Source organism: Haliotis rufescens, unplaced genomic scaffold (assembly GCF_023055435.1).
Source record: "Haliotis rufescens isolate VD_foot unplaced genomic scaffold, xgHalRufe1.0.p SCAF_3, whole genome shotgun sequence".
Lineage (NCBI taxonomy): Eukaryota > Metazoa > Mollusca > Gastropoda > Lepetellida > Haliotidae > Haliotis > Haliotis rufescens.
The window spans coordinates 22185482-22202051 of NW_025964001.1; the positions used below are offsets into that span (position 1 = coordinate 22185482).

Here is a 16570-nt window from a genome sequence, read left to right on the forward strand (position 1 = left end):
CAGTGTGTCATCAACTGTAGAACACAGTAACTACCGGTATACGCCAGTGTGTCATCAACTGTAGAACACAGTAACTACCGATATCCGCCAGTGTGTCATCACCTGTAGAACACTGTCACTACCAATATCCGCCAGTGTGTCATCAACTGTAGAACACTATAACTACCGGTAAACGCCAGTGTGTCATCAACTGTAGAACACTGTCACTACCAATATCCGCCAGTGTGTCATCAACTGTAGAACACAGTAACTACCGGTAAACGCCAGTGTGTCATCAACTGTAGAACACTGTCACTACCAATATCCGCCAGTGTGTCATCAACTGTAGAACACTATAACTACCGGTAAACGCCAGTGTGTCATCAACTGTAGGAGACTGTAACTATCGATGTACGCTAGTTTGTCATCAACTGTAGGACACTGTCACTACCAATATCCGCCAGTGTGTCATCAACTGTAGAAAACAGTAACTACCGGTAAACGCCAGTGTGTCATCAACTGTAGAACACAGTAACTACCGGTATACGCCAGTGTGTCATCAACTGTAGAACACGGTAACTACCGATATCCGCCAGTGTGTCATCAACTGTAGAACACTGTCACTACCAATATCCGCCAGTGTGTCATCAACTGTAGAACACTATAACTACCGGTAAACGCCAGTGTGTCATCAACTGTAGGAGACTGTAACTATCGATGTACGCTAGTTTGTCATCAACTGTAGGACACTGTCACTACCAATATCCGCCAGTGTGTCATCAACTGTAGAACACAGTAACTGTGTTTAATCAACTGTACATGCCTGTAGGTGTTGATATGGAACTGTGTTTAATCAACTGTACTTGCCTGTAGGTGTTGATATGGAACTGTGTTTAATCAACTGTACTTGCCTGTAGGTGTTGATATGGAACTGTGTTTAATCAACTGTACTTGCCTGTAGGTGTTGATATGGAACTGTGTTTAATCAACTGTACGTGCCTGTAGGTGTTGATATGGAACTGTGTTTAATCAACTGTACGTGCCTGTAGGTGTTGATATGGAACTGTGTTTAATCAACTGTACGTGCCTGTAGGTGTTGATATGGAACTGTGTTTAATCAACTGTACTTGCCTGTAGGTGTTGATATGGAACTGTGTTTAATCAACTGTACTTGCCTGTAGGTGTTGATATGGAACTGTGTTTAATCAACTGTACTTGCCTGTAGGTGTTGATATGGAACTGTGTTTAATCAATTGTACGTGCCTGTAGGTGTTGATATGGAACTGTGTTTAATCAACTGTACTTGCCTGTAGGTGTTGATATGGAACTGTGTTTAATCAACTGTACTTGCCTGTAGGTGTTGATATGGAACTGTGTTTAATCAACTGTACTTGCCTGTAGGTGTTGATATGGAACTGTGTTTAATCAACTGTACTTGCCTGTAGGTGTTGATATGGAACTGTGTTTAATCAACTGTACGTGGATGTAGGTGTTGCGATGCATTTGTGTTCAATCGTAGAAGAGCTTAATTCTTTTATCCATGGGGAACTTGCCACTAAACGCGGAGACCATAGATATAGTTATATCCCATTCCTCAGAGGTTCAGGACAAATTGTAGAAAATAAAAGCAAATGTAAACTGACGTTTACTGAGAAAACAATATTTGTAATACTTGACTACCTCCTTGATACAGGGATAGGACATTTGGCAAAGACATTGGCAGTCCCATTCTGTTCCCCTCCTTACTCCTTGATGTTTATGGATCAGGATTTATGCTCGGATTGGCAAACTCAGAACAAGGCAATTTCACCAAACAGTTTTAACTTAAGCTTCGGGTGTATCAAATAGCCCATTACCTTCCACTGGTTCACCCAACGGAGCTGGAAAAAAGAGACCGATGAAGCTGCCTCTTCTGTTTCATATTTAGAATATATGCATAAAGATTTAGAGAGAGAGAAAAAATATCCTCAAGACTGAATTTCAAGAGGGATGACTTCATCTTTCCAGAAGTCAACTTTTCTTATATGTCGAGCAACATTCCAGCTGTTCCAGCCTTTGGCGTCTACATTTCTCAACTGTTGTGGGCTAATCGAACATGGGATCTCTTCGAAGATTTCAAAGAACGTCATACTAATCTAAATGGTTTGATCAGGGTTACAGCATCCGATGCCTCAGTAAAGCTTTCAAAAGGTTTTATGGTTGGCATGCGGAGGACAATTCCAATTTGACGCATCAATGACGAAAATGATGCCTGGTGCAATTCCCTATTTTGACTTGTACCATATGTTGCCTTGTTTTCTTATTTAAATAATTGACTTGCATTTGCATGTGTATGCGGCGGTTGCCACCGGTGGGTCAGGATACACCTACCTTTTCGCGAACACCTGGTGCCATCACTATTTGACAGTGATTTATCAATATATGCTCATGGAATCTTACATTCGAGTCTGCTTTTAGAAGAGAGTTCGTAAGATGATGGAAAGGGTTTTGCTGCTTTTATTTACAGCTTTTAGCAAAGACTTATTCCGGCAATACCACAGCCAACCAAGAACGGACTAAACACAATTACCTTATGTCTGGTATAAAATCCGGGGTTTCGGCATGAAACGCGAATTCTTTACCACGTGACAACCTCATCGTTATATTTAAAGAAGAGGTGAGGTGAAATGGGTTTAACGGGCCGTTCTAGATTATTGCACTTATATAGCGACGTGCATGCACGTGTGTGTGTGTGATGCCGATTAATATTGCTAGCCCACTGAGATATCATGCCGTAGTTTAACATAACTACCCCACTCAGCCACGGTATACTGACTCCAAGCCGACCAGTCCTTTTTAGCCACTTAATGCCGGGCGCCAGACAGGGTAACAACAAGTACCATCTTTTAACGTCTTTTGGTATGACGCGGCAGGGGATCGAACCCCGGACCGCCGCTCTCCGGGTGGAGGCTCTAGCACTCGACCCCGGAGGTGGTTACTTAAAGAAGAAGAACATCTCATAAAAATTAAAACAATCTTTTGGAACATGGAAACCAATGATGCCATTGTTTAAGCATATCAGCTGAAAGTCGTTCCCTTGGAATGACGCTTTTAACTGAAGTCCTTTTGAACCAACCAAGGACGCCCTTTAAATGGCCATCCAACGAGTACAGATCTCACCCTGTTAGAATCCAACAGGGTCCCGTTCTACAAAGACGATCATAACTCCAATACTATAATCTTTTCATTTACGGTTGCCTAAGCTCTAACATGGCATTGAGGCTCCACATATCTGTATAAGTGAGGTGAGGTGAAATGGGGTTTAACGTCGCGTCCAAGACTATTGCACTTATATAGCGGCGTGCATGTACGTGTGTGTGTGTGTTTGTGTTTGTGTGGCTGCTTGTACTAGTCCGGACTGATGCCGATTTATAGTGCTAGCTCACTGAGATACCATGCCGCAGTTTAACATGAATATCCCACTCAGACACAGTGTACTGACTCCGAGCCGACCAGTCCTTGTTTTTGCCCTTTAATGCCGAGCGCCAGACAGGGTAACAACAAGTACCATCTTTTAACGTCTTTTGGTATGACGCGGCGGGGGATCGAACCCAGACCTTCCGCTCTCCGGGCGGACGCTCTACCATCTGTATAAATGAACAAACTATACATGAATAGACTTTATTCATCACAGATAAATCTGTACAATATATATAAATCTCTAAAATTCTCAACATTGTATGAAACAATGGCTTTGCGTCCTACGTGCCCAAAGGAACAGTTTGTTAAACTTGTTTACATAACAGTTGTAGAGATAATCACAGTGCAGTGAAACAAGGACCTTCAGTGTTAAATAGGGAGTTGTGAATAGTGCTCAATAACAGAAAACTTATTGCACAGACATTAACAAAATTTGGAACAACATAGGATCAATTTCATGTCAATGTCAACTGAAACATATGTCAATGATTGTATCCTATATACAACGACTTTCTTGTTTCGTCCTATTCAATAGTAATGCAATATCAAAGTAAAAACGGTTTGCACATGTTCACTGATCATGTAGACTTGCCTGTTTGATATAATGATATGGTACATCTAATTCAACTGGCACAATGATGAACGAACTGTACTTTCCTTCTTGTGCATCAAGCAACATAACATGACTAGAAAACAACACAATCACGTCTTAGAACATATACAGTTTTGGACAAGTTTTGGCAATCTGAAATACAAAGGCATTTTAAATACATAAATATACAGAGAATGAGATAATATTGATATACAAAAGTATGAATGGAAATTAGTAGCAATGGTTAATTTTGTGACGTAAAAAAAGATTTATCATTTCATTGATGTATGTTCAGACTTCTTGGCTACGACATCCAGATGTCATTTGGTCTTAGTAATGTTAAGATCGATTCTTGCTTTCACTGAATAAATGTATCGAATGGTCTCAAATATTAATATATGTAAATAAAATGGCTGTTATATACAACACGTTACTTGAGTTACACATCGGGAGGGATATAAACATATTTCAGATATGGAATTGAATGAACCATCAACATATGAAATGCTATCATGATATAATCATTTTTTTTCATGAGGATCAGACTGAATATCTTAACACTGAATAACAAAAGCCGGTAACAGTAGGGGTTTAACAAAACCATAGCTATAATACAAATGGCCATCATTCTCCGTTTAAAGCTGCACCCGTGTTGGGAACCGAATTCGGGTCAATATGCACAACGAGCGAATACATTGTCCACCAGGCCGTTTCACATTACGCGTAGCTGTTGCTTGAAGACATTATTATGGAATGTTTACGGTGTTGTGTTTGAATGGTTATTTATACTAATTGGAAGGTTTTCATGTTCCATGGAGCAGGAGTCACGGGTGGCCCAGTCATCTATAACGCTGGAATTTTCTGTGCAGAGGTGCACATCCCAGATTGTCAGCACTTTTTTCCTTGGTCATGGGTTTTAATACAATGGTAAACGTCTAAAACCTGCATCACTTCGAGCTTTCCTCACATATCAAGTTGGTGCGCTGTGATTTAACTGAAATACTGTCCAAAACGGCGTTAAAAGAAACTCACTACCACAGAGCAGTAAACCACCTCTCTGTCACGTGACTCAGTTTGCTGGAGTTTTAAGTCCAATTCCTCCGTGTTTATACCAATTTAAAAAAATTGTTATGAAGCAAATACTACTATATTGCAAATTCACCTGCTGATTTTATTCCTTATACAGTACACGTATGCACGTTCATACTTCAAAGACTTCTTAAAATCTGTTTTGAGTCGTTTTATGATAAAAGAAAACTAAAATCGATAATAAAACCATCATCTAAAGTGACATAAGATTCAAGTATCATCGAAAGTGGGGTAAAATATTATTGAATCCAATATACACTCTCATATTTGAAACATTTGAAATATAATAAAACAATTACAATTCATAGGTTAAAGAATCTTACAACACAACAAACAAAATAATGCCTTGTATCGATGATTCATGAGACAAAAATCCAAAATGGGATTGCGATGCTTATAATAATATCCATAAGAGGGACTACCATTTTATACTCGGGGGTGAGATGTTAGAGACATGGATGTTCTGTCGCTGCTGCAAAACACGCCTTTGATTTCTGGGAAAGGAGGAACAGTTTCATTCTTTTTCATATATATATATTTTTTTTAAGGGCAATAAAACACGAGGCCAAATTATATTTTCTGTTTTATAAAAAAAATCCCAGGCCGTCTCCACCCCCTCTCAAATGGTAGGTCGACTTTGTCCTTCAACTCAAAGAACCTTCACTTTTGTTTACTAAATATACATACAGAAATATCATTTGGTATGCTGCTCCTGTTGGCCTTTGAACTACACAAATGTCTCAGAAGACAGTTGACGATGAATCTTTTTCTATTTTCTATAAATATCAAACGAAAGAATTCAAAACAGCAGATATGAATGAATGTGATACGCATAGGTTGGTCAGTGAAAAATGCGAATGCCTTACAATACAGTAAACGACGAATCATTTTATTTTTTTCTATTTTCATCAAAAGTAAGAATTCCATTGTAAACATCAGATATAAATATATAAGCTAGCAGCATTGCCATCGTGCAGACTATTGCTTTGAAACACAATTCGTGTTCAGACAGGTCAACAGAGTGTTATTTACATGACATTAAGATGATACATTTCAGCACGACTGATATGTGTATGCAATGTATCAGACTATTTGGTCAACAGAGCATACAAAAACACGTCTCCCAGACGCAATAGGTGATGGTAGTGAGATCTAGGTTTATGATACGTTTCACCGTGACAGCACACTCTAGACTCCAGAAACACAGCTTTATTTGTACAAAGCATTATGCATTGCTATGAGACTTCATATCGTGATGGTACACCAATCTATTTCAACAACGAAAAACATTAATTATCAAACATAACATTGTAATCACCGTCTTGGAAAAGACTTATTGAAATAAATGTGGACACAAAGATCATGACATATATTTTGCAGCGTTGTGTAAACATGTGTATGGTCGCTTACATTCGGCGTTCCTTCTGGAACAGGAGGAGGGGGGCACGGGTGGCCCAGTCGTCTAAGGCGCCGCGATTCGCTGTGCAGAGTTGCGTCCCTTGGGCACGCCAGAAACCTATGATTGTGGGTTCGAATCCCGGTTCGCCCCGATTATGTTTCTAGGTTTATCAGCACCATACCCGTGCTCGTGGGTTTCACCGAAGTGGTAAACGTCTGAGACCTGCATCACTTCGGGCTTTCCTCCCACATTAAGCTGACACGCCGTGATATAACTGGAATACTGTTAAAAGCGGCGTTAAACCAACTCACTCACTCACTCTGGAACAGGACTTTCTTGTGAGACAGGATTCGACCGAGGCAAATGTTTACTTGGTGCAAGCATATTTGAACTTAAAACCTGATAAAGATGAGAATTATATTCGAAGTACAATCGGCAGGTATGTATTACCAATAAAGACGGAGGCCAAATTGTTGGGAATAATGAGACAAAGGAATAGATGACAGCAACAGTATTTTATCAAAAGACATAGAGGATACAAATGCAACTTTTAAGCAGTACCGATACGAAGACTCTCTGATGGCTTGTTATCTTCACATGAACTAATCCAGAATCAACAAGAAGCCATCAGTCTTGAGTGTTGTTGACACGAACTCATATTAGCGAAGTCGGTATCAACACGATATAAACATTGTATGTTCAATAATTCAGGGTTTTTGGTGAAGTTTAGTTTCAAGTGACGAGTGGACACTATACAAATACTGACATTTACAGGGGGGTACAATCACGTGGTCAGCAGGTTGTCGTGGAAACAAAAGTGTCAAGAACATATTTTCCCAGTTTTGATGATGGGATGCCAGTAGTCCGCAGAGCGATGTGGGTGTTCCATAATCTCATACCAGTGCTCAAGCTGCTCGCCGTGACTGTACCAGCCAAGGTCAACCTGAAAAGGTCAAGGTCGGAATATAACGGAAGAAGGCTCACAATGGATTGCTGTCACTGCGACGGAAGATGCGACAATAACAGTGTCCCACCTGGCTTCGTTCACAGTTGTCTGGAAGCTATGCATAGTTACACATCAAATCATATGAATATGTTGGTGTGTTTCTTGTTTAACGCCACACTCAGCAATATTCCAGCTATTTGACGGCGGTCTGTAAATAATCGAGTATGGACCAGACAATCCAGTGATTGACATCATGAGCATCGATCCACGCAATTGGGATTCGATGACATGCATCAACCAAGTCAGCGAGGCTGACCACCCGATCCCGTTAGTCGCCTCTTACGACAAGCATTATCGCCTTTAACGGCAATAATGGGTTGCTGAAGACCTATTCTACCCCGGATCTTCACGGGTCATATGAATATGTATGACTGTGAATGGATAATAATATTTCACAAGCAATCAAACATATTCAGTTTATTTTGAAATGCCTAAATTTGTCATTTGCTCATATTACTATTTCATTCAAAGACTTTACAAATTGCTTGCATTCCGGTGTCATATCCTCGAGGGAATACTTGATTGAAACATGATTTTCTGCAAATAGACAGAAATAATTTCGATCAATTCTCCGAGTGTCCATTCAATCACTATAACTCTGTAAAAAATCTTTATCCACAGTTATATATCAGGTCACAGCGGAAGAGCAAATACTCAATTTGGTTGTTACACGAAATCAATATTGTTGTCACAAACAGTATTATCTCACGTTCACTTTGATGTGTGGCCAAGGATATGATAATGAATAACTATCTTTGCAATTCAACGACCACGTCGGCTTACAACGCAAGCTCAAGTCAGCAGTTTTTTAACATGAAACATTTTGTGACGTTACCATTCGTTATTCAGGCCTACGGCAGCACGTCATCCACACACTTTACCGCTTACATATTGATTTTTCTGTCGTCAAAACCATCAGCCCATGCCACGAATCATGTCAAGCATGCTATTGCCAAGTCCTCAAACCAAACTTTATATTCCCAGGTACTTAATCTGTCAATATCGCATCAATAGTTCATCAAGCCATCGAAGAACACGTGTGTCACTTCTCTTGTAACCTACGTCATGCAACGTATCTTCTCTCAACCTCCAAGCTTGTAATCATACATTGATATAATCGCACAACTGCCCATTAAGGTTACTATAAATATAATATTTTCCTAGAAAATTTCATTTTCTCTTTCATCCTCCCTAACAGCTCTTAACGCGATAATATATAGTTATCTCCATCCTAATTATACCCAAACGTGAAATATTACTATAAAAGTCATTCATTCGCCCATAGGAAACCTGCACATAGGAAACATGTTTAGTTATATATTGTTCATGGTTATTATAATCTCAGCGTTGTGTAGCAAGTAGACCCTTGTCATCTACTTCATTCGTATCTCACTACAAAACTATAGTTACCGACAGCGTGTAATCACTGGATCTCGTCTCAGAACAAATCTAATATCCTCACATGAATATAACGGGAAAGGCTCTAATGGCCATAATTTGCTTAGTATATTCCATTGGCATGAAAAGGATCCACGGAGCCTTGCTTCATCCCTGAAATAGACTCAAGTTGACAAGTAAGGATTTTTAGTAGGGCTATGATTGCTTCTCAATCATTTGCGTAACGTGACGTTCGTTGGTTATGGCTAGCCTTTGCTTCAGCAAACAGTATCAATATGCGCGTTGACAAAACGTCAAATTTCCACGGAAAGTCATCTTGAAAAGAGCATTTCGCACGCCCGTAAGGGTTTCTTATCTCTTAATTGACTTAGGAATGAACAGTTTTGCGTCGAACTGATTGTGAATGAAGGGAATGAACCACGATGACTAGATGGTAATAACGCGGTGTTGAGATGTGATATGTTGTCATGCTCAGAGCTTGAGATTAGCGTTATGCGTTGCAGCAAGATGGGGAGATGACAGCTGGCCTTTGTAACGATTAATCTGTTCACAAGACATATTACCCACACTATCATCAAACACTGCTGCGAACAATTTGAATTAGTTTTGTTTCAAAATGTTTAATAAAGAAATATTAAAAAAATAGTTTTCATTGATTACAATTCATATTTAATTCAGTACTGAATTCTAAAAACAAACTTTTACATTCCTCAACATTTTTTCACAACACAACAATCTTTTTCTTTATCTTAGACAAAATTATTTTTTCCAAGTATATTGTATAGAAGATTATTTAAAAAAAATTCCAATCAAACTTGGTGTCTTTATATTCGAGACGAGTAAAGCAGGATAAATGGGACGTCAACAATGATGTGGTGTGACGTCATAACCATTGTGATGTCATTAAACGTCACAACATTATGTTATGGCATGATTTTTGTCTATAATGCTAACAGTATTGCACGTGCTTTTCGTATGGATTTATATTAAAAAAACGAGCTTAATTTGGCCCGTATAAATGATAAAAGGGTTTAGCTTTTTCTGGTTGGCTTTGACGTATTTTCTTCTCATAGATAAGGGTTCCATAGCTCTGTTGAATTAATCTATTTTTTACTGTGATCAGTCGTGATGGCAACAGTTTTTATGAAAGGAATACGCACCCTTTTATCCCAAATACTCTAAGTAACTAAATGCCAAGACATCATTCAAAAGCAGAATTAAGAACATATGACTGCCCTTTAAGGTAATTGTAAACTTCTAATGAATAAGTACCATTTAAATATTCCGCCATATTTAAGCCCACTCGACCAGAATGCACAATGTATAGTTAACGAAGTCAATAGAGACGTTACTTCAGCTTCATGACTGACATACAAGACGATAAAAGAACTGATTTATTAATCACTGTACGTCAGAGACCTGTGCATAGGCTTGTAATAGGCACGGTACCACCACGTGTACAATGTAGGTAGCAGGCTCGTGTATGTCAGACATTCACAAGATGGTTTAAATATAGCCTGGGCTCTGTTCGTAAAGGAAAACAGGCATTTAATTCATCTACTGAGACTACATCTGTGATAACTTAATCTATTTATACGTTATTTGTAAGAAGCGCGATCTCAGTAATGCATTAAACCTTTCCATCTGTCAAGTGTCTTATGTGGCCATATACAAATATGGAACTGTAAACCGTACACTTGTCAATAAATATGATCATATTTCCAAAAGTCCATTATTTCATTACACGCTGTCATTTCTCGTATAAATTCTATAAAATTTGGTCTCTACTGTCTCCTTTTGACATGGATTTAAAAACGGATAATGTTTTACGTCCATATCCATAATGGCGTCGTCATGCTTTAATTATGCAGCAATTGTTTCGTTATATGTGAATCCACCGAAGGTAATACATTACTAGACAAAAAGGCATAGATATCCGTCATACTTAATCATAACTCGATAGAGTAATGCTATATTAATGATCTCAGGGGTAGTTTTTACGTTGTTGTTTGAAGCCACACTCAGCAATATTCCAGCTACATGACGGAGGTCTGTAAATAATTGTGTCTGGACCACACAATCCAGAGCTTGACATCAAGAGCATCGATCTCCGCAATTAGGACACAAACATGCATTAGTCAACTCGATCCCGTTAGCCGCGTCTTACGTCTACCATGGGTTCCTGAAGATCAATTCATGGGTCCTCATGGGTCTTATGGCCATTCTTCCGCCCCCATTGTGTCGGGATTATATAATCAGAACATTTACCAACAGCATTTACGATGGAACACTACTAAGCCCCAGACATCTGTCAGTGAATATGATATCCAATATTCATGAATGCGATCTAAGTCCACGTCGTTACTAGAGATATATTTGATTTATGTTTACAGCAGAACCCTTAAAAGGTTTTAAAATAAGTAAAAATATTTCGATATCCGATATTCCTCAACTCACCTCTCCAACGTTACAATCAATAGTTCCTGCGACAAAGTTCTCTTCCACAACTCACCTCTCCAACCCTATAATCCTTATTTCCTGTGGCAAGGTACTCTTCCACAACTCCCCTGTCCAACCCTATAATCATTAGTTCCTGCGGCAAAGTTCTCTTCCACAACTCCCCTGTCCAACCCTATAATCATTAGTTCCTGCGGCAAAGTTCTCTTCCACAACTCACCTGTCAAACCCTATAATCATTAGTTCCTGTGGCTAGGTACTCTTCCACAACTCACCTGTCCAACCCTATAATCATTAGTGCCTGCGGAAAAGTTCTCTTCCACAACTCACCTGTCCAACCCTATAATCATTAGTGCCTGCGGAAAAGTTTTCTTCCACGACTCACCTGTCCAATCCTATAATCAATATTTCCCGCGGCAAGGTACTCTTCCACAACCACCTGTCCAACCCTATAACCAATAGTTCCTGCGGAACTGCGCTCTTCCATACCTTACTTGGTTAATCCCAAATCAACAGTTTTTGCGGAACAGTTCTCTTCTATATCTCACCTGGCCTATCCCTTAATTAATAGTTACCGCCAATATCTTTCATAACTCACCTGGTCAATCACACAATCAATAGTTCCTGCGGAATAGTTATATTCTTTATCTCACCTGGTCAATCTCATAACCCATTTTTCATGAAGCTATCTTATTACCAAAAGTTACAGAAATTATCTTTCATAGCTCACCTGGTCAGTCCTATAATCAATAGTTCCTGCGGAAAAGTTATATTCCATATCTCACCTGGTCAGTATTTTAATCACTAGTTACTGCAATTATCTTTCATATCTCACCTGGTCAATCCCACAATCAATAGTTCCTGTAATTATTTTTTATGTCTCACCTGGCCTATCTTGTGCACACCGGTCATCATATCTTTGTGCAGCACGTGGAAAACGAACACGTGACCAAGCAGTTTGGGGTTTTCCCTGTTGATCTCAAACACACACTGGTGGTGCCATACCGGGTCTTGAGTATTTTGTCTGACTTTAGTTTTGTGTTTCCCCTCTCTGATTCCGTTGACGTACATCTCAACCTTCACGTACGGGTCTGAAAGTGAAGAAGGCTTAGGTGAGTTTTGCCGCTGTCAGAAATACTTTATCACAAGGGGCCATGGACCGGATCAGTCTCTATTTTGTCATAATAACGTGTCACATTAGCTTAAACAAGCAAACAAACAATATACAAGAAAACAACAAACATTGCTGAACTTCCAAAAACATCATAGAGTAGCGATTTTTTACTGGAAGTTATATGACAGTCAAAAACTATCCTTTCCTTCCAAAAACGAACATATATACATTTGTGTCGAATCACTTTTAATGGTTTCTGTATGATCTAAAGATGGAAGCAAACTCGGATATACCGAAGTGAGCCCAGGAGATATTCTTTGGTTAAGGTGAGGCATTTTACGACAATCTTTGTTGCCTACACCACATGATGCAATTGTTACGTGACGTCATACCTCAGTATGAGTAAATTCAGGGAAATAAGTATATGGGCACGTTTTCATTAAAAACTAAGCCATATGCACACTATTATTGAGAAATTATGACGTTTTAGCCCCAACATGTTTTTAACCCACTTTGAAAAGGTAGGTAGCATTTAGGATAATTTTCTACAAAACAAAACCTATGATTGTAGATTGGAATCCCGGTTCGACCCGGTTATGTTTCTAGGTTTGTCAGCATCATACTGAATGGGATTTCACCGAAGTCGTGAACGTCTGGGACCTGTATCAGTTCGAGCGTTCCTTCCACATTAAGCTGACACGCCGTCATATAACTGGAAACTGTTAAAATCGGCGTTCAACCCAACTAACTTATTTTAAGCAAAACTGTTAACACGATGGGTGTTTGCCCATATTCCACGACATTAAAGTGTGGATATGGAGCTTTTTATTAACAAGACAATACAAGGCATATTAACCCGATGTTATTTATATTAGGACAATCAGAATCAATAACAAATATTTTGGAAATACCCATCTTAGAAAAAGTTATATACTCTACGTCACAATAAAGTATTATTATATCGAGATTCCGCTTGTCTCGAAGATGGGTTACCACCATGACTTTAACAGGTCTCTCTATGTATAAAAAAATAGGTTATTTCACAAGAATGTTGGGCAACTCTGTAACATCAAAAGACTCAACTATGTAATCAGCGACACCATTAATGTTCTCACAGCATCTAGAACATCCCAATCTTTACGTTACATCTCTAAAATTACCAAAAAATCGACAACCATCACTTCAAACAAAATTACGCAAAATTACACCTTAAACATACCCCTGCTTAGGAATGGGATTACTATAGACGTAAAAAGAATAGGCCGTGGGCGTGTTTGTTTCGGATCTGCGAGACTCACTTATTGCTCCGAGCAGCGACACACGAGGAAGGTTCCGTCCTTCCAAGACACTGAAGACAATCTTGCCCGCAACTGGCTGAAAACAACCGGATATCCGCAGATCCCCTTGGTGAAGCTGAAAATATAACCCACAATTTCAGATGTTGTTCATGGAAAGGCTTAGTTACATTAGCAAGTAGAGAGGCTTGGAACGAGGGGATTGAAATTGCTTGAGGCACTTTGTACTGCTTTGCGACAAAACAGGATGTCAAAAAACCCAACTTGTCATCAACGTCTTTGTGCATTGTCAGTGTCACATGGATGTTTTGAGTGCGCAGTTTTGAGAAGAGAATTTTTATCCTTTTTGTCTGGTTACTGTAGCCGTTGGATTTATTCAACAGCGAACTATCTTCTTTGGCGTAAGGTTTAGAGATCAACTTGCGGTATGACGTTGACGTACATGCAGCTGTAATTGTTTAAAAAAAATAAAATGTATCAGAACAGGCGACGAAGAGTCGAAAAAAGTCTTTCTCTTTATGTAATTTAAATGTGACGTGTGGACAATTTATTCATGCTGATCAATAACGTGTGCTCTTGTTCTGTACAGCTTCCGTGTTTGATAATATTTTCAGTTGAGATCAAGATTGTCCGGCTTTTATCGGACGAATTATCTTTCCTTTCCTAAACTATGCCAATATGGTTGTCAACGAGTTTGGATTTGTTTTTTCATTTACTGACAAATTAATGAAAATACGTCCTGCTGTCATTTTCAAAATAGCGCATGATGATTGGCATTTTTCGGTCGTGACCAAAATGCACGCAGTTGAGATGTATGGCTGATACACATCGGTATATGGTCTCTGTTGGAACTATTTAACCTCTCTACAAACAATTGCATTGTCATTTCAGGGTCAGCGTGATACAGGATGTCATTTCAGGGTCAGCGTGATGCAGGATGAAGTGATGTTGTGATGCACGTCGTACGCACTTATCCAAAGAGCGCGGGTAGAGAGCTGACTGACCAAGGTGAACATGGATTTGAACCCCGACCAGCCTATTGCTTCACCTAGACCACTGCGCCACCATGTCCCACACCCACCCTGCATTTTAGTGTCATTGCAGAAATGTGTGATAGTATCATTTTTTCTGACATCTGTTTTTAACATTTTTTATGTCGAGATCAGAAATCATATTCCTTGTTTCACTAGTTCTCGTATAAATTGGATACGACACTCTAAAATCTAAAAAAGTTATGTGTCCAATATAACTACAACACTATTTATTATTTATAGCTATACTACAATGTAAATCATGAAATATATATCTATCCCCAATGCCATCTGAAACCAGACGGTTGCAATTCCAATGAAGCTATCCCTACAGCATCGCTCCACAACCGACTACCTGCAGACCGGAAATCGGCACATCATGAGCAATATCCCCGGAGACTGACTAAGCGGGGCTATATTGACTAGCCGGGAAGAACAGCTTAGATTGGACAGATAACTAACAGTTACGGCTGGGCCAAACAGCTGTTGAACCGATCGGCGTACTCCTGTCAGAAGCTTGTTCTCAAGCCTCTCCAAGAGCGCCGGAACGATAAACACAACACTTTGTGGGACTTAGCACTGCGACTACGCGACTGGGGCTGACATTGATTACTGGCTGTCATTAAGTCTTAGCTAAGTGTGAAATACACCAGACAGAACGGGCTATTTACGCCGAGCGACATTGCTTACAGATTACGGTTGATGCCATTTACTTACATTTATACCACAGTGTTGTGTCAGTGTGCCACATTGTTATAATTGAAAAAATACTTAAAGGGTTGTTGAGAATATTTATCAGGGTTAGATTCTGAACGTTGTATGGGGTGTTGTACGTGCTGCAGTTGAAGGAGAAAGGGGCTTATAAATCCAATTTGAGCAAAACTAACAGCATTAGGAACTTGTACACTGACTGGCGAACAGGCACTTTAAGATTTACAAAATGATGATTTAGTGTTAAAGATGTTCAAGACGCCACCTGCACCACTTCGGGTTTTCTCCCAATTGAGCATCCACGCCGTGATGGTTACCTGAACTATTATTCAAACCCCATCTAATTGATACCCAATAAATGCGTTTGAAAGAGCGTATGTTTGAATCATATTCTTGTTCTAACTCAAATCTCCAGCAATAAGAGAGCTGCCAAATGTTATATTTGGGATAACACTTTCTTAGTAAAGTACAGACTCTAGTCGCTGAGTGGGTTAGATCGCTGACTTTGTGTGCTGGCGAATAGGAGCGTCACTCTGGGAGTTTGGGTTGGAATCCCGGATGGGAATCCACCCCAAAAAGTACTAGAATCTGTACTTTACTAAGAAAGTGTTATCACAAAACATAACATTTGTTACATTTGACCAATTTCGTAATGGCACTGTGTATTTATAAGAGAAATGTTCCAAAATCCAATGTAGGATAAACAAGTTTGGAGACATATCCCAGAACACTTAACAAACTGAATTTAGAAGATGTTGACATCCTCAAAGAGATTCTTTTCTCAAGCGAATCCTACTTTACAATGATTTATTAGTTGAGACTCCTAGTGCGTCAAGTTCACTGTTTTTTTCCCAATCTACGGCGGAGGTACATTTCAATTTTACAGAGCTAAAATATGACAATTAGAGCTGTTAATCATTCACATGAACAGTAAATGCCATTAACAGATGAATGTTTCCATATAAAGTAATCCTTTAAAATAGTTTTTTTTATTCATTTTCCGACGAACTATATTTGTTTACATACTCATATTATAACCT

The 16570-nt window shown here is 39.2% G+C and overlaps 1 protein-coding gene across 3 annotated transcripts in view; it reads right to left on the bottom strand.

The window, feature by feature from the left end:
* Nucleotides 1-6739: 6739 nt before the first annotated feature.
* Nucleotides 6740-16570, bottom strand: part of LOC124146465 (synaptotagmin-17-like) — a 100515-nt gene continuing 90684 nt past the window's right edge. For all 3 annotated transcript variants that reach the window (XM_046516768.2, XM_046516771.2, XM_046516769.2), the window contains 3 exons: nucleotides 13792-13906; nucleotides 12265-12470; nucleotides 6740-7461 (listed from right to left, as the gene is read on the bottom strand). In XM_046516768.2, the coding sequence (XP_046372724.1) occupies nucleotides 7339-7461; nucleotides 12265-12470; nucleotides 13792-13906 (444 nt within the window). In that variant the 3' untranslated portion in view covers nucleotides 6740-7338. The remainder of the gene's footprint in view (nucleotides 7462-12264; nucleotides 12471-13791; nucleotides 13907-16570) is intronic.